Source organism: Paramisgurnus dabryanus, chromosome 5 (assembly GCF_030506205.2).
Source record: "Paramisgurnus dabryanus chromosome 5, PD_genome_1.1, whole genome shotgun sequence".
Taxonomy (NCBI): domain Eukaryota; kingdom Metazoa; phylum Chordata; class Actinopteri; order Cypriniformes; family Cobitidae; genus Paramisgurnus; species Paramisgurnus dabryanus.
In genome coordinates this window covers 16,003,201-16,021,107 of record NC_133341.1, presented here as the reverse complement: position 1 = coordinate 16,021,107, position 17,907 = coordinate 16,003,201, and the positions used below count along the sequence as shown (strand labels likewise).

At 37.1% G+C, this 17,907-nt stretch overlaps 1 protein-coding gene across 1 annotated transcript in view; it reads left to right on the top strand.

Moving 5' to 3' along the window:
• Positions 1-710: 710 nt before the first annotated feature.
• Positions 711-17,907, top strand: part of ar (androgen receptor) — a 107,666-nt gene continuing 90,469 nt past the window's right edge. The window contains exon 1 of the mRNA XM_065266920.2: positions 711-2,845. Within this exon, the coding sequence (XP_065122992.1) occupies positions 1,446-2,845 (1,400 nt within the window). The 5' untranslated portion in view covers positions 711-1,445. The remainder of the gene's footprint in view (positions 2,846-17,907) is intronic.

Below are 17,907 nucleotides of genomic sequence, written 5' to 3'. Positions count from 1 at the left end.
TGTTAAAATTACTACTAGTAGTAATAATAATGACAGCAATTATGGCTTTTGAAGGAATCCGGTGACATGCCTGAGAGGTGTATAACTGCCATTCATCATTTAATTATGTCTGGATGATTTTTCATCTTCCGAAGCTTATGGGAAGTAAGACCAGTGTGTGAATGTAAAAAACATGCTTAACAAATCAACAACAAAAGTGTAAGATTTGTGGCTTTATTTATGCAGTGTTTATTTTCCAGCATATTATAACTATGTCTTATATCATCCTGTCAGCTGTATTCCTTTCCTAAATTAACAAAAAAATCTAATGTTTAATAATTTGTCTCAATATTGTATCATTTGACATCTTTTTTTATTTTAAAGTCTGTAAAAGATCTATTTATAATTTTTATTACATGTATTTATTCAAGGTTAAATATTACTCTGTTCCTTTGTAATTTCAAAGTATTTATTTCTTGCTTTTCACATGGGTTATACAATTAACATTCACGTTTTGGGTTTATTTTGAGTACAGTTAAAACGACATGAGGGACAGAACAGAGGCTCAGGCCTTTAATATATATACAGTAGACTTTTATACAGGACAGGGCGAGCTCATGGATTTGATCATATTCTTCACCTTTTATACAAAACGCGTAATGTTAAGTGAAATTGAGTTGTTCTCCTCTCGTCATATGCGGTGTGATCTTATTTACCCGTATTGTTGGCGCCGTTCCTGGGGCCGTATTATTTAGTCCTGACAGTTAAAGCGCTCAAGGACTTTCCCGAGCGAACCCTCCGTAAAATTAGTGCTTAGCCCAGCAAAACACCGTGACACAGCAAGCTCTACGCGCATTACCTGCGAATAAACCCAAGAGAGCACCTGACACGAGAGGAAAAGGGCTGTTATTGTACTTAAAAAGGAAAGTGTAGGTTGTTATGATGCACCCAGGGTACTGTAGCAACCGCCGCCTCGGCTCGGACTGATCATTGGAAACAGACAGCCAATATCTTATCGCGCGTTCTCAAGGTAAAGGGAAAACAACTCGAAATTCCCACCCCCGATCGGGCTTACTTTCATCCGCTCTTTTAAGGATAATACACGCACATGAGCGACTTTTGCACAGAGTGGGAGTGAATAACGCGTTTAAACGAATTGCAAGAATAGCAGCGTTTGAATAACAGACGCCCCAAAACCCGAAACTCTGTTCATTTGCGCTGTCAAAAAGTTAAGACTTTTCTTTTCCGCTGATTGAGAGCCGCCTATGCGTCTCTGTCTATGCACGCGATTATACAGCCGTCTGGTTATTTTCGCGTACGCAGACTCGCGCCGCGCAGCTCCTCTTGTCTGCAACTTTTAAACGGGAATACTTGAGCAGCCAGAGGATTTTGTCAATGAACTTGTTGCGGTGAGTGCCCTTTAAACACTCACGGCCTGTGTCTACTGGAGCGTCTGTTTCTATACTATGGAGGTTCCGGTCGAGTCCCCAGACGCAGTTTTTCACGGACCTTACCAAAGCCTTTTTCAAAACGTCCGTGTCGTGCGAGCGAGCAACACCGAGAGTTTGGATATTTCGAGCTTAAAGAAGTGCGGCTGCCTGCGCGACTCGACGCCGAGGGAAATGCGTTTGAACAGGCTGTCTCCCAGCACGGGATTATGCTGCTGCCCCGAGAAAGAGTACGAGAGCACGAGTTCACTGATGGAGGCAGAGACAAGCCGTATCCATTTTCTCAAGAGTTTAACAGGAAGCAAAAGCGACTCGTCTTGTGGCGGCTCGGCCCGTAAAGACGCTACCGAAACCAACGGCCGTTGCTCGGGTTCGCGTCGGGGCACGGAAAGCGGAGAGAAAAGCGGTGTCGCAGCTGAAGTTCACTCGAGCCGTGACGCAAGTGTGGCGAGTAGTCGCGCGTGCAGCAGCAGCAGCACCACCATCTCTGAGACAGCGCGCGAGCTGTGCAAAGCCGTATCTGTGTCTTTGGGGTTAGCCATGGAGTCCAGCGAACTGGGCGAGGTGGGACCGCACCACGCTCCGCCAACACCCCTGACCACTGAAAGTAGCACTAATGACATCTATTTGTTTGGTATGCCTTTGCTAGACTGTTCATTGAACCAGCGGGAGACAGGAGGTAAACGCGGAGAGTACGCTCTCGCGGCGGGACGAGAAAGAGGCGCGGAGCTGCAGGGGAACGATAAAGTCCTCGGGATGTTTAAAAGTGGCCACCTGGAGCATCTGCCAGGTGAGAGGACGACCTTGCCGTGCAACAACTCATCTCATACGCACTTAAGCGCGGACGTGCAGGAGGTGCATGAGTTCGGCAGCCTGTCCGGGGACATTGCCAACCTGAGTTCAGAAGGTACATCGGCGACGACAGCACCGGATATGGACGCATCACGAGCGGCTTCGTGCCAGTTTGAACAACTGTTGCCCGCGAACATGGCCCATTACGTCCACCCGGAATCGGATCTCAATAACGGACCGAGTCGGAGCTTTATGAAGCCCCCGTCAATGTCTGGTGAGTTTGCGGGGCCCGCGGAGGACAGATATTCCGAATACATGAATATGTACAACGTCAAAATAAAAGCCGAGAACGAGACCTGGGGTTACCCGCATAGGTACACGGAGGACGGTAACGGACAATATGGGCCTCCCAAACAGAGGACCCCCTACCCTTCTGGCCATGAAGCGCCATTTATCTGTAACCCCTACGAGTACGGGCGAAGCGGGGCTCTGATGCCGCGAGAGCGACCTCCGCCCGAACAGTGGTACCCGGGCGGGATGCTGACCCGTCCCCCTTACCCTAACGTGCCCTGTGTAAAAAATGAGATGGGCGAGTGGCTGGATGTAACACCGTTCACGGACGGCAGGTAAGAGGATTTTTTTGTACACTTTTTTTGTTCTTGGCAAAACAATTAAGCATAGCGCTGTATGGATTTATTCAAGTAAACCAGAAGTAGTTAAAACATTTCAATTAAGAGCACACCAGGATTGAATTGCTTTTAAATGGTTTTCCCCATAAGACTAACATGCCCGAAACGCAACTTTATAGAGGATGGGACGGATAGAAGGACCGTGAAAAGTTTGGCATATGAGTAATCTGTCCTTTAGCAATGTTTCATTAATTCGATCAATAATTACATAGCAAGTGAATTTGATCTGGAAATTGTGCACATGGTGGACAGCACCAAGTGATCGTCTGTGGTGCATGTAAAAGATGCTTACAGGAATAATACAATGCATGTGAGTTTACTTTGTGCATCAGGATCAGCCATGCTTCTGACTGTTTTACAGGCTAGGTATTAAATTTGTTATTCCTAAAGGAAGCGTTAATTTGTTTGAAGTTCCTCTTTATATCTACAGCCAAGTCAACTAGTACACAGAGACAGCTGTACACATTAACACACAGACTAGTGTTTAAAACACAGGCCAGCCTCCTCACCCAGAGGACTGCTGGGTTCCAGGGACACTGCCATGAAGGCAGCCCCACACGGCTGTGTCCAAATGCAGGAGACCATGCCAAAATCATCAAATCTCTTATCGTAGAGGTTCCCTTTAGTCTGTTTGTCTCCTTTATGAGCCATTCACACTTTTACGTACAGGCTGTTGACTACATGGACAAAGCTAATTTTGATACACATGTACAGACACGTAGTTACATTTTTAACGACTAGCAATTCTTAAACTTTCCTGCTTATACTGAACATTTATTTATTTATAAATGCATGTAGCACTTTGTTTACAATAGTCTCTAAATAAAGCTGACAATGGGATGGCTATCCTAAAAATAAAATTAGATTTACTGATATAATCAAACCTGCACCACCTGGGACAAAGCCGGACATGGATAGGAAAAATATCCAGAGGCTGAAACTTTTGTGAAACTTTACCTATAACTCAAATTACAGGGAAAAGTTTAGTTAGTTGCGTCCCCGTGCATTTTGTCTAAAGAACTTGAGCGAGTTTTTGGTGCTTCATTCAGAGGCACAGTTTGAGCGCCCATTTTGTCTCAGGCTGTTTTTAGTGTATGCGAGTGAGTGTGTGTGCGTGTTTTTTTCTGAAAGGAATTTGAGACTAGTTGTGTGTTTAACCTTTGTATCTTTTGAGTTTGTGTTGGAAACAAAACCACTTGATCTTTACAAAAAATACTTGTACACTGGCATTGTTGACCTGATATCACAGTAAATCTGAACACGAATCTTACAACATGAAAAAGGTGACTATACCCTGACAAAAGTTTGAGGAATAATATATTTATTTGAGAAAGAATTATACACGCTTATTTACATAGTAGTTGATGTTGGTCTGGTTGCCTGCTTGATCAACCCATGCTGTATTTTTCCACATGTTGAACTGTTTAAAAAAGCAAACAGGTTGATTGTTGGTCATTGCAAAAATAGACATCTACTGGTTGATCATGACAGATAGCTGGATTACCGGTACACATCTGAATGTCTGAGAGTGTTTATGAGACAGGGACAAAAAGAGTGAGAGATTTTTTGTGTATGCTTGTCTACAATATGTAATAATCTAAGGTACAGCCTGGTGAAATTCAGTTCTGGTAAGCTAATACTACAAACAAGGCAAATGTATTTTCGGTAGAACCATCACATGGGGGTAGTACCAAGAACCCGTTTTAAATGTTCTGTGTAGCACCATCACTTTCGAATTCTAAGAACCCTCAAGATCAAAGTGTTCCCGATTGCAGGGCAGATTACTAATTTAATTGCTGTTACACCAGTCCTGTTCGAAACGTGTTTTTTATGTGCTGCTTAACTACGGTAGTAATAAAATACTTTTTGTACTGTGATATGTACGATCAGTATGTACTGTATGTGTGTGCAGTATGAAAACCTTTCCACCCAGACATACTACATCCGGCATGTTTGGATTTCGACCTGTACATGTTTTTGTCATTGACGTTCTGTAAACAGCTGTGCAAATTATTTATTCAGGTGTTGTTAAACAAATAAAAAATAATGATGACCATATGATGCGCATATCAGATTTTTTGCTAAAAAGCAGTCATCCGGGTATTTAAGGTCTACTCTTTACAAATCAATACTGAGGATTTGGACATGAGGCTCATTTTGCATACTGATTTTCACACTTCACATACTATAGTAGGGATTAGGCCTATGGCACATGGTGGTACTGATAAGTGGGTGGTGGGGGGCTTTAAAATAAAATTTCTTTAAAATAAAGTTCTGCAATTAAGTGCAATTAGCATGTTTTGTCAAATAGAAACAGACATTTGACACTTGAAATACAGATGTAAATCAGTAAATTTGTTTATAGGGCCAGTCAATACAGAGATAAAATATGCTGACAGTAGGGATTAGGTTGGGCACCTTTACAAATTGGCCTACTGTTACCAGGCTATATATTATTTCCCTCAGCCTTAACTTAAAAAGTACATATTTTTATATTGTATTTTATTGGAGTATATGTGACCCAGCTAAAGTCATTTTTGGTGATTTACTGTTTGCTACATAAAATCATCCTACATTATATAAAGAACACTCCTTGATATTTTTAATACTGACAGGTCATGAAAGGTTATGTAAAAGATTGAAATTAAAATGAAATTAATTATTGAAATCAAACTTTGATAATCATCCAAATCTCATAATTAGATTATGAGACTTTAGCCTGGATTTCACAAACAGGGTCAAATATTATAATAATATTTTTTTCTTTTTCATTAATAATTATCATCAATAGTTTTTTGGACCAGGGTCCAATATAGTTGCCACTGCCCCAATTAATTTTTCAAAAGTTTGCCTTTATGTTAAGTTAAGCCATGATGTTCCAAAACAGTCTACTACTTTTGTCCTGTGGAGAAATTGAGAATTTTATGTAGATTTTTTCCATATGACAGCTGATTTCTTTCCCAAAACTCTTACAGTAAATCTCATTAGCACTCCTATTCAGATTAAAAAAGTGTGTGTTATGGGATCACACCGAATTCAGAAGACTTAGAATATGTACTTATGTACTTTAATGGTGTTAATCCATTTGGGTTCTATAGCAACAAAATGGGGATAAGTAAATAATGACAAAGTTTTCTTTTTTTGGGTGAACTACGTGTTTATGCATTATTAATAAGAAAAAAAAAAGAAATAATCTGTTGGTTATTATCTCAGATATCAGTTCACTTCTTGTATTATTGAAATAGTTATTAAAAATTAGTTTTTTATCAGAATCAACTAGCTCAGTGCTATCTTCATGTGCAAATTAAGTAAATAACAACTCTATACATTGTCAACAAAACATTTTTAAATATTAATGTTTCCATATAAACCCATTTCCCCCCTAAAGAAGTAATGTAAAGGACTACTCTTTAGTTTTTAATAATCCAATTATTTCTAATCTGCATTTACGGTTTTACTAAAAATTTACTTAGGAATTATATCAAGAATTTAGTCAGGTATGATTATTTAAAATCTAAATTCAAGGTCCAACAGTAAATATTGCAACATTTCATCACTCGCTGTGATAAACTGTTGGGAATACTTCAGATTTATAACATTTACAAAAATTAATATTAAAATGTAATGTTCTGGTGAAAAACACCTCCCAGCCTCACCGAACAGCACAAGCACTTTCCAAGCTCCTGACACAGCAACATTCCCACATGAGACTTTATTTTAGGTGTTTAATATAAAGATGCTCATATGCCTTGGTGGACTTGGGTCAACACCACAGTTGGTTGTAGTAAGCCATATTGTTTACGTACAAATCCTTCAGTATGCAGAGTAAGGTGCTTCCCCATAGCTAGGAACAGTATAACATTTGGTAGATGACAGCTTCATCTTACTATAATTGTAAGCTATGTACCAACTGGAATAATAGTATCTTCTTCAGGTGTTTTGAAATTGACATAATAGGATGTATCCTATTTCCTCCTTAATACTTTATTGTGACTGAATATTGTCTGAATACTGAATAGGCGTTAAGGTATGCAGTTATATTACTTTACTTCCTCAAAACACGCACACTGTAAAACACACATGGCTGATAAAACGTCAAACAAATAAGGCAACCTGATGCGGTGAGATTTTTGAGTTGTCTCAATGATTTTTTTAACATTTGGCAATGTAAATTTGTTCATCCATACATTATGGATTTCTTCATTTCGCTAATCAAGTTGACAAGATCACAATTTTTTTTATTTAAAACTTCTTTTTATTAGTAACTAATTAAATTTATGTTGCCGGGAAATGTATATATCCTCAGTCTAAGAGAGATTTGTCAAATAATTGTTTAAACAAAACTTTGTTGATGTTGAAGTGTTGAATGCACTTTCAGCACCAGCAGTATTGCATCATGTACTCTTGACTGTAAACTGAAACACAACCACGGTGACAACCATCAAAAAGCATTCATTAAAAACAACTCTAAATATAACAGATAACAACAGAGACAACAACAGTAAACATTATGCAAGCAAACACTAAAACGGAAGTCTTAACCCCCTTCACAAAAAAAAATCACTGAAATGAGCACCCCACAGTGCATGATGGGATCTTTTAATACCCTTGCTAAATTTAAAATTGTTTGTGAACCAAAAAAATCTTTGTTAGAAACATCTTTCGGCTTTTTATTTATTTGTATACACTCAAAAATAAATTCAATAAAATTATATATATAGTTCTTCATGATTTTTTTGTTGTTCCACCTCTAAAGAGATGCTCCTTTTTGACTGAATACATCAGGTTCTCTCATTTGCCGCTCCTGCCCATCCACCAATCAAATAATTAAGGTTCACCAAACAAATTTCTTTGTTTTACAATTTGTTTACAATTATGTGCAAATGCTATTTTCAGTCACTTTAAACAATTACTTTGTCACAAAAAGAGTCCTATATAATATGTTTCAACAACCTAAAAAGTTGCCAATTAACAAGAACCCTTTAAAATAACAATGCAGATTTTGAGTAATTGAAATAATTTTCTCAAAAGTTTTTAGACACAAATTTTAATGAAGCTGAAGTATAATTCCACACAAATACAAATACAGTGGGCCTCAAAAGTTCAAATTCAAAATTTAATGTAAAATAAGTAAAGTTATTTTGGAACTAAACGAAAGTTAAAAGATTTTAAAAATTTACATCAAAGAATGATATAATGTAAAATGATTCTAAATGTAAGAATTGTGGACTATTTTAAATCTCAAGGTCAATATAAATCATTTTGGTCGCGAACACCAAAAGGAAATGAATGTTGTGGTAGGCGCTAGCTTCTCTTAGCTTCGTCTCCTCGCTAAGATCAAGCCGTTTCAATCTTGAGAAAATTTTGGAGATCGCCATCCATGCTTTTATCACATTTCGCTAAGATTATTGTAATTTCAAAGAAATTAGTTGCAAGTCTTCAATTTATCCAAAATGTCGCTGCCAAATTCCTCAAAGGACAGCGCAAATTTGATCATGTCACCCCGAACAGTTCATTGTACTGGCTTCAGGTTAATTTCCAGTTCAACTTCAAAATTCTACTTTTTGTCTTTAAATCCTTAAATAACCAAGAACCTTTCTATCTGTCTGAACTTCTTCACCCATATAGCCCATCCTGTACATTGAGATCTGGGGATCAGAATCTTCTTCTGGTTCCCAGATCCTGGCTAATAAACAGAGGGGACAGAGCCTTTTGCCATTGCAGGCCCTAAATTATGGAACAGCTTGCCGGTCCACATTAGAATCCATCCCTAACTGCTCTTAAAACCTTGTTAAAATATTACTTTTTCTCTCTGGCTTTTAAAATTGTGTGATGTCTATAGATGTTTTTATGTTTTTTAGATTTATGGTTTAACTTTCTTTTATATTTAATTCTATTAATATTAATATTATTACTATGATTATTATCTCTCTTATCTCTATCTTTTTATGCATTCCTGTAGAGCACTTTGGTCACAGCATTTTAAAACATATGGGAAGACCAGGGACAGGTGTAACACTTTTTGCAATTTTTAGCAATACATCACAAAACATTTTTACTGAAATAACCAATTTGTTATATTATAAACTTAAATCTGTCAACTGCTGAAACAATGTATTTAAGTGGTTTTATGAAATATGTACAGGTTGCAAAGTTGCAGTCTTCCCACTGTTACAACCGTCCCAGTGTACATGGACGATTGTAACAAATGTCAGGGACAGTTGTAACATGTCTAAAATATACATGTTATTGTGACTACTTATTTAATGATTACCTTTTTTTTTCACACAAATGACAAAAAAAGAGGATGAAACAGTCAAATTATAATGCAAGAAAATTATTTACATTTAATTTGCAATGCACATAGCACATTTTACTTTTAATTTGCACATTAAAGGGAAACTATTCAGTTTTTTTTTTGCTTGATTAGTTTTTCTAATATAAATGAAACTTGGTTGGTGATACTGGGAGAGTTGTAATGGGGCGTTACTAGTGATAGACCGATATATTGGCCAGCCGATATATATCGGGCCGATATTCACAAGTTTTATGTGTATCAGCATCGGCCGATATGTGGCTGCCGTGTTAGCCGATTTTTTTTTCGCCATTATTTACAGACCGAGTGCTGGAAGCCGCAAGCGATTGCAGGTCATGTGACTAAAAACAACCAACCTTTCCATGACAACATCAAAAGATGGCTTCATAGCACCCTCACCTGTTTTTACTATTTGTTAAATATAGTTTTTTTAAGTTCTATACATGTTACTTTTTTAAAATTGAGACTTGTAACATTTGGCATCATCATTGTGTCATTTTTATGATGTAAATTGAGTGGGCAAAAGCAGTATCTGCTAGGGCTGTCACTTTTTATTCGATATTCGAATATGCATTCGAACATGACGTGAAATATCTGTATTCGAACTAAATAAATAAACCATCCGGTTTTTAAAATGCCATATTTAGTGCATTTTTTACAGTAACACCTTGTAATAGGACAGTGTTTCCTCTAGGATTTTTTCCAGCTGTGGCGGCAGGGGGCGCCCATGATGATTATAAATGTACATTTTTTTTTTTAATGTAGAAAATAGGCTACAGTAAACTAACATGTATTTTTTATCATTTTCATGCTGTCATTTACTTTTCCTTATATTTATAGCATATTGCTTTTCTATGTTTGATCTAAACTGTATTTTCTTAAAAATAGCTTCATAGGGATCTTTCATTGTAGTTTTAATGTAGTGTGCAAGTTCGTGCTCGGGTTTGCTGTTGCAAAGTCACGCACAGTCCTGTTTGATAATCCGCACCGCTGTGATTGACAGAACATTTATCCGACATCAGCAGGCAGCAATTTTATTCCACACCCGGCCTGTCTGACATAAAGACCCCGACCCGGTCACACCGCAAATCGCGCAGTTATAGAAACCTTTATGCCCTTCGCAGACAGATCTTAAACACAAATAAGCACGGGGACATTTAAAATCTGTTACCTATCGGAATCGAGTCGAATTCTGTTCTTGGATGTTAAACCCGCGGTTCACGCTCGCATATTGAGTCCCGACCTGGATCTACAACGCATATAACACGTTAATATTATTACACCCGTTACATCAAATATTAGAAGTTTCACCCGCGGGTACCCCGACCCTGTTGTTTTGTCTGAAAACAGATGAAACAGTCTCACCCTCTGCCTCCAGTTTTTATTACCAACGTCCTTCTCTTCCACGGGAATAAGTTTCCTTCCAAACAGATTCAACTTATGTCTTGCAGTCCTATATGAGTTGTATTCAGTATTTAGCCTTTTGTTTTTGGACAAACATCTTATCATTTAATGTGAAACTTTGTGAGTGTCGATCTAAAGCACAGATTGACTGACAGCTGAGCGGTCAGCAGCGCGCTGCGCTTATAGCCTATATTCTGAATAACTAATGGCCAGATAAGTTGATAATATGAGTACAGTGATTACAAATGAATGTCCAAAAAACTCGTAATATGTTAAATCGAAAGTTTAATAATGTCTTTTCTCGCAGCCCCGCGCTGCGTGCGTGTATATGCGCCTGTGAACAGCATACGCGTGATGACCTTGCAACTTAAATTACCCTTAATTTATTGCCAGACAGATAAAAGTAAAATAACATTCGAATCTGTAAATTGTGTATTTTTATTTATGTAAACTCACAATAAGGAGAAAACCTTGTGCTTATTTAAAATAATTAAAAACATGACGTGCTTTCTGCTGCTTTGGTTTAACAGCGCATCACAAAAAAAGAACAGCAACTCAAAACTTTTTTATTCGTTTTGTCAATCTGATAATTATAACATATTTCGTGTAGACTTATTTATTTTATTATTATTTCTCAAAACATAGACGTAGCCTTATCATCATCCGTTGATTTAAATCTATTTGTGCATGAACTAAACCCATGGGGGAAATAATGATATTTGAAGAGATTCATTTATAAATGAGTGAACAACGCGAATCCAGAAAGGAATTTTTTTCTTTCTTGCTGTGCGGACATTTCGGTATAGCTTAATTTATTTTGCGAGCTGCCGCTGTGGGTTTTGTCTAGAAGGGATACAGAAAATGGCAAAAAGTTTAGGATTAGATTTGGAGGTAGGATTTTTAGGATGAAAACAGCGGCTCTGGCTACATGAGATACACATACATCTTACAATCCTGTGAAATGTTGTGTTTAGAGTTGGGTTTGGGTGAAGGATTAGGATAAAACAGTGCCCATCCGGCGAGATTTCGTTTGCTGTATCCCTTCTATCCACAACCGCAGGCGTGGCGGGGATGTTTTAGGCGTGGCGGCCCGCCACGGTTGAATGTGTATAGCGGAAACACTGTAGGAAGAAGGCTGAGAGTGAGACTGACGGCAACTGTGCACAAGAGAGGGAATCAAATTGAAACCTAATGTGCATGTCAAGATAGAATTATAGTTTGTATAGTTTTACATATTATTTTTTATAATGTTAAATATTATAGCAGAATAAAAAGCTTGTGTTAATACGTTCGCATTATGAAATTAGCATGTATGAAGATAATTTTATCATGTTTACAAAGCAATGTAAACTTTATATTAAACAACAACAGAATTTGTCTTGTAAACGGATTTTAAATGATCATGTGTTGACTGTCGCGCGTCACATAGACGACAGAGTCAAGTGAGCTCTGCTTAACTCAGCGGTACGTTTTATTTAATCTCAAATATCAAATGGTTTGCGCTATCTATGATTAACTCTTTCACCGCCAGCGTTTTTAAAAAAAGTTGCCAGCCAGCGCCAGCGTTTTTCATGATTTTCACCAAAGTTTAATGCCTTCCAGAAAATGTTCTTCTTTAAATATATAAACATACAATATACCAAATGAAAGAACAGACCCTCTGCTTTCAAACAAAAAAAACCGTTTCATCCTACCTTTAGTGGTTCTTTTGCAATCAGCTTTTGAATATGGGTAGGTTTTTGCAAAAACACCATATTTTGAGCAAAAAGCAGAAATAATTCCATTTTTGTGACGGACTTTTCATAGAGATCATATTCAGAGCGATCTTTAAACAGACACGGACATGCAGCAGCTTGCCATAGGGCAATACTTCCGGGTTTAAAAAGATGCGGAAGGGCACCACCTGGTGGATAATAGCGGTATTGCGGAAAGACGGAAAATCTCGTCATTGGCGGGGAAGCGTTTTCTCTTAATTGACGAAATATCTCGTCAATGGCGGGGAAAGAGTTAAAAACGGTCAAGCAAACAGCACGCGCAGAGATAATGCACTTGTCAATGACGGCTGACAAACGCGCGAGATAGTATTTGTATGTGTGCTTGTTGTCAATGAGATTTCTTCTCACAAACAGGCTCAAGCGCGGGATATGCTTGTCATTATATCCGCGGAATTCAGCTGAGTTTTCCGCCGAAATCTGCGGGCGCGGATTTCGTTTGGGCTTGGCTATGTGCCTTACTCCTGCTGCTGTTTAAGTTGTCACCTGTTTTGAGTCGTTGTTATTCATAAGTTGATAACCTGCTGTTTAAAACATTAAGTAAAAAAAAGTAGGGATGCACCGAAATGAAAATTCTTGGCCGAAACCGAAAACCGAAAATGAGGAAACCAAGGCCGAAAAACTGAAACCGAAACACCGAAATAAATTATTATGCCAATTATTAGTACAAATGCATTTATGGCTATCACTGTGTACTAACTTTACTAGGGGTGTGTGACAGATCACAAAACTCACGGTTCAGATCACATTACAGTTTTTGAGGCACGCATCTGATTATTTTTCAGATCAGCAAAAAGGGGGTGGGGAAAAACAAATAAAGAAATTACAAACATTTATAAAAAAGAACAAAGCTGCACATTTATAAGGGCTTACATTAGCATTAGTTAAAGAAATCGAATTAAATGAGTCATAACACTGTCTTTATTGTATAAATTAAATATATTATTATTTTTAGAGCTATTTGTCTCTTTGTTAGACTTAAGTAGGTTAATTGAGGTTACTGTCTCTTTAAATAAGCAGAGACTGGTTTATGATCTATACATACACTTAAGACATAAACAAATGTTTTTATTAGAAAAAGAAAACTTTGGAGATAATTTTGTTTATATGTGCCCTTTCAATAACAGAAAGATTTTACGTTCGCTTGTTTGCGTCTTACTCGTGTGTGCACTATTGAGGGCACTTAAACGCGCGCACACAGAGAACGAAGGCGAATCCAAACATCGCAGCATAAAAACGTTACGTTGTTTTTCATTGCTTTATTCGGCACATGTATGTTAATGGACTATACAGTATGAGACACATTTGCGCGACTCTCTCTAAAGTTTACACATCAAGAGTTCTGATCTTTGAAGGGCGTACTCACTGTGATGATCACGTCTGGACCGGACACAACCGCATGTGCCTCTGTGCGTACTTTAGCGCCTTTTTGCGGTTAAATACATCCACACCGCATACATGTTGCTTCAGACAAGCACGTGCAGGTCGCGGTTTCTGTTTGCGTCATCACAACATTTCGGCCGTATTGTTTCGGTGATAAAAGTCTTTCGGCCAAAGCCGAAAATGCTCTTTTGGGCCATTTTCGGCCGAAAATTTTCAGTGGGTGAATATTAGGTGCATCCCTAAAAAAAAGTAATGCAGACAGCCCCGTTTATGACTGTCACTGTTAATAAATTGAATCTCCATTATGTGTTTTTTTTTTTTTTGATGCGGGCGGGGGCACCTAGATATTCGAATATATTCAGATACATTGCATGATTTTTCGATATCCGTTCGAATTTGATTTTTCTCAAAAGTGACAGCCCTAGTATCTGCTCCAAATATCGGCAGCCTGTATCGGTAGCCAATGAAACAAAAATCGGTATCGGCATCGGCACTGAAAAATCCATATCGGTCGATCCCTAGGCGTTACAACCATCCCAGTATCACCAACCATGTTTTCATCTCATGTGAACTAGCTCGACTGCTAGTTTGACACTTGTTAGCCATTTCTATTCTTAGCTTACAAAACAATGATTCTTATAATACTTATCTAAATTCATAGACATTTATGATAACACTGTAGATCACTAATTGGTCTGGGAGAATCGTCACTACCCGCGTCATCGCTATAATGTTAAAGATTAGCTTTCCCTTAGTGCTAGCTTGCGCTGTCTCGAGTAAACGTTGTCATCTGTGCTCTTCTAAAAGTTCCCAAACTCCCTTTTAGCGATGAAGAACATCCAGAGGTTGAGAATCAGGAACACCATACCAATTATTTTCCAGACTTGCAGTTTGTGGCGGCACATTCGCGATGCACACATTCACATATTTGCTTAAATGCAACTTAAATGAGGCTCAGCATAGTGCGTCGACTGACGCCACAGGTGTTTGTACAGAAACATGTGAGACAGAGGTTGTGATAAAAATGCGATGTGCAAACATCTATGTGGTGGTCAATTTTAATTTTGTGGCGGACTGAGAAATAAAAAAATGTATGGGAATGTACAACAACTCTCTTACCTGTATGATGTCACAGCAGTAAGCAGCGCAAATATAACAACACGCCTATAATCCCTCCCACTCTGAAGTGTTACTAAACTCGATGGAAAAGCTAACCAAGCCAAGTGAGGTGAGCTGACCCGACCTGACCCAAACCAAACCGTAGGGTACTACAGTATGAGATGGAAAAGCGCCATAACTGAGCAATTGCACCGTGAGTGTCATCACTCTAGGTTGTATGTGATTGGAGGAATTCAAGGTATTACAACCGTCTCCTGTTACAACTGTCCCTGGTCTCCACTATCCTGTTGGTTCAGATGCATTTGATACTCTACAACAGTGTTTCCCAATCCTGGTCCTCAAGTACCCCCTTCCAGAAAGTTTTAGATGTCTCCATTTAAAACACCTGATTCAACTCATCAGCTTGTTAGGGAGACATCTGAACCATTCTGGAAGGAGACTGATGAGTTGAATAAGGTCCGGGATTGGACCAGGATTGGGAAACACTGCTCTACATAAACCTTGCAAACCTTTTGTTGGGTGTTAACTTTAACATTTGTGGTAGGATCTGTCTATGTCCGCATAAAAAACTACCCTTCTATTATTTTGGGTTGATTTGGTAAGATAAGTGTAATAAGCATCTTAACTTGCTTAGTTGCTACCATATGAACGTACATGACAATTTGAATGCTTGATCAGGATCATTTTTGTAAGTTGTAACTCTCCTACCCATATGATTGAGACCATCTTCCATTGATTATGAACCATTGAATAGGTTTATTGTTTCAGTATCGTTTGTCTAATGAGGCTAAGATGTAGGCTCTGGAGGCAAATGTGGTTACATGAAAAAAAATCCACAAAAGCTTCCAAGGATAGATCCAATTACACAACAAAGCTCCTTTTGTTTAAAAAAATAGATATCATTTGCTACAGCCTTGTTTTATAAACCGAGTGTATTTCACATATTTTGAATAAAAAATGTCCACGCTAAAGAACATAATCATATATATTCAAAGGATTGATTTTTGAATATCTCTAGGTGTAAATTGGATGATACCTTTATGAAAATAAATCATACTAAATATATTTTCTTAGCCATTTCTGTTAAGAAGAGGAACAGAAATATGACTGTCTAGAAAATAAAAGCAGCACATGTAACTCAGACAAACAATTTTGGAAAATATAATGTTTCTTACTGTAGCTAATCTAATGAAAGATTTACATATGTGGAGTAAGTATTTTTTGTGAGATTACTGAATGCAAAGACCGTGAATATAAAAGTCAAAAGTATCCCTTTACAGTTATAGTTTCCAACTCTAATTTCTGGTTAAATGAAGAGGATTTAAATCTGTAAAAAGCCAACAAACGCAAATCTGTGACCGCACGATATATCTTAACAGCAGGTCAGCTGTTGACAGCAAACAGGAGCGTATTGGTTGTTGCTCACAATGGGTGGTGTAGTTTATCTCTCATTCCCTTGTGCCAAGTCCCCGTTGGCTTCTCATTATCTTCACGGTTATAGAGAAACAATGTTAATTTGTCATTACTGGCTTGACCAGTGACAGGTGTTTCATGCAACTGAACTTTACAGGGCTCCAGTCTATTTTGATATTGTTTAGTCAGTTGGATCAGGTTCATTTGGAACATTTTATGCAAAAGACATCTGAGAGGATTTTAACTCACAAAAGTGAGTTAGAAATCCACCAAACCAGCATTTCTACATTTGAGTTTTGCTTTTCTAAAATGTTAATTATTTGCCTTTTAGATGTGTAATGCTGTGTGTTCTTAGGTTTAAATGGCTTTTTGGGAAATCAATTCAAATCAGTAATAAGAACATCCAAATGTCACTCCCAGACAAAATCATAAACTGACATTTATGAGCTAAAGTTAGTTGCCTTCCATTAATGGTCATACGTGAGAAAAAATGATCAAATGCAACTCGGACAGGCTTTCAATCAGAGTTAATGCTTTTGAGAGACGTCAGCACAAAGAGTTTTTAAAAAATGGTAACACGTATTAGTCTAAAGTGCAGTGCTGATGTGCAGCTTATTTTTACTTGAATTCCACATAAGCAAAAACTTTTTGTGAGTTTTATGGTTTATGTGTAAATGACATTACGTGAGTTTATGGTTTACATGTTTATGTGTTACATAGAGTTGGATCAAAAAGAGACAAATAAACCCAGAAAAAAAAAATATATATATATATATATATATATATACATATACATATACATATACATATACATATATATATATATATATACATATATATATATATATATATATATATATATATATATATATATATATATATATATATATATATATATATATATATATATATATATATATATATATATATGTATGTATATGTATACATATGTATATGTATATACACCGTGTGCAGAATTATTAGGCAAGTTGTTTTTTTGAGGATTACTTTTGTTATTGAACAACTACAGTGCTCTTGGTCAATTCAAAATGTTAACAAACCCTCAAACCTGAACATTTAAGTAGTAAAAGTGAAATTTTGCCTTTCTTAAGAGAATATTTCTATGTACACCATTATTAGGCAACTATTAGTGGTCAGAATTATTAGGCAACTAAATGAAAAACAAAGATTTCACCATCTCACTTGGTTTAAAGTCTCTAAAGTGAGAAAAATAAACAAACTCTACATTTACAAATAAACATCTAATAAAAATATATATATATATATATATATATATATATATATATATATATATATATATATATATATATATATATAAATGCAGGGTGGGACTCATACACCACCATAGTGCATTTAACACTGGTGATATTGCTGTGCACTAAATCAGAAAAATCCTTTTAGGAATACTGTACACAGTATTTCAAATTACATAGGAATTTTTTTAAATGCAGAACATTTCATAAAGACAAAGCATTTTACTTGGTGATAATTGTATGGCTCTTTTTTTGTAAACAAATGAATTAACACTGTTAAAGAATAAGCTAAGCAAACTAACAGCTTTTCATATAGAA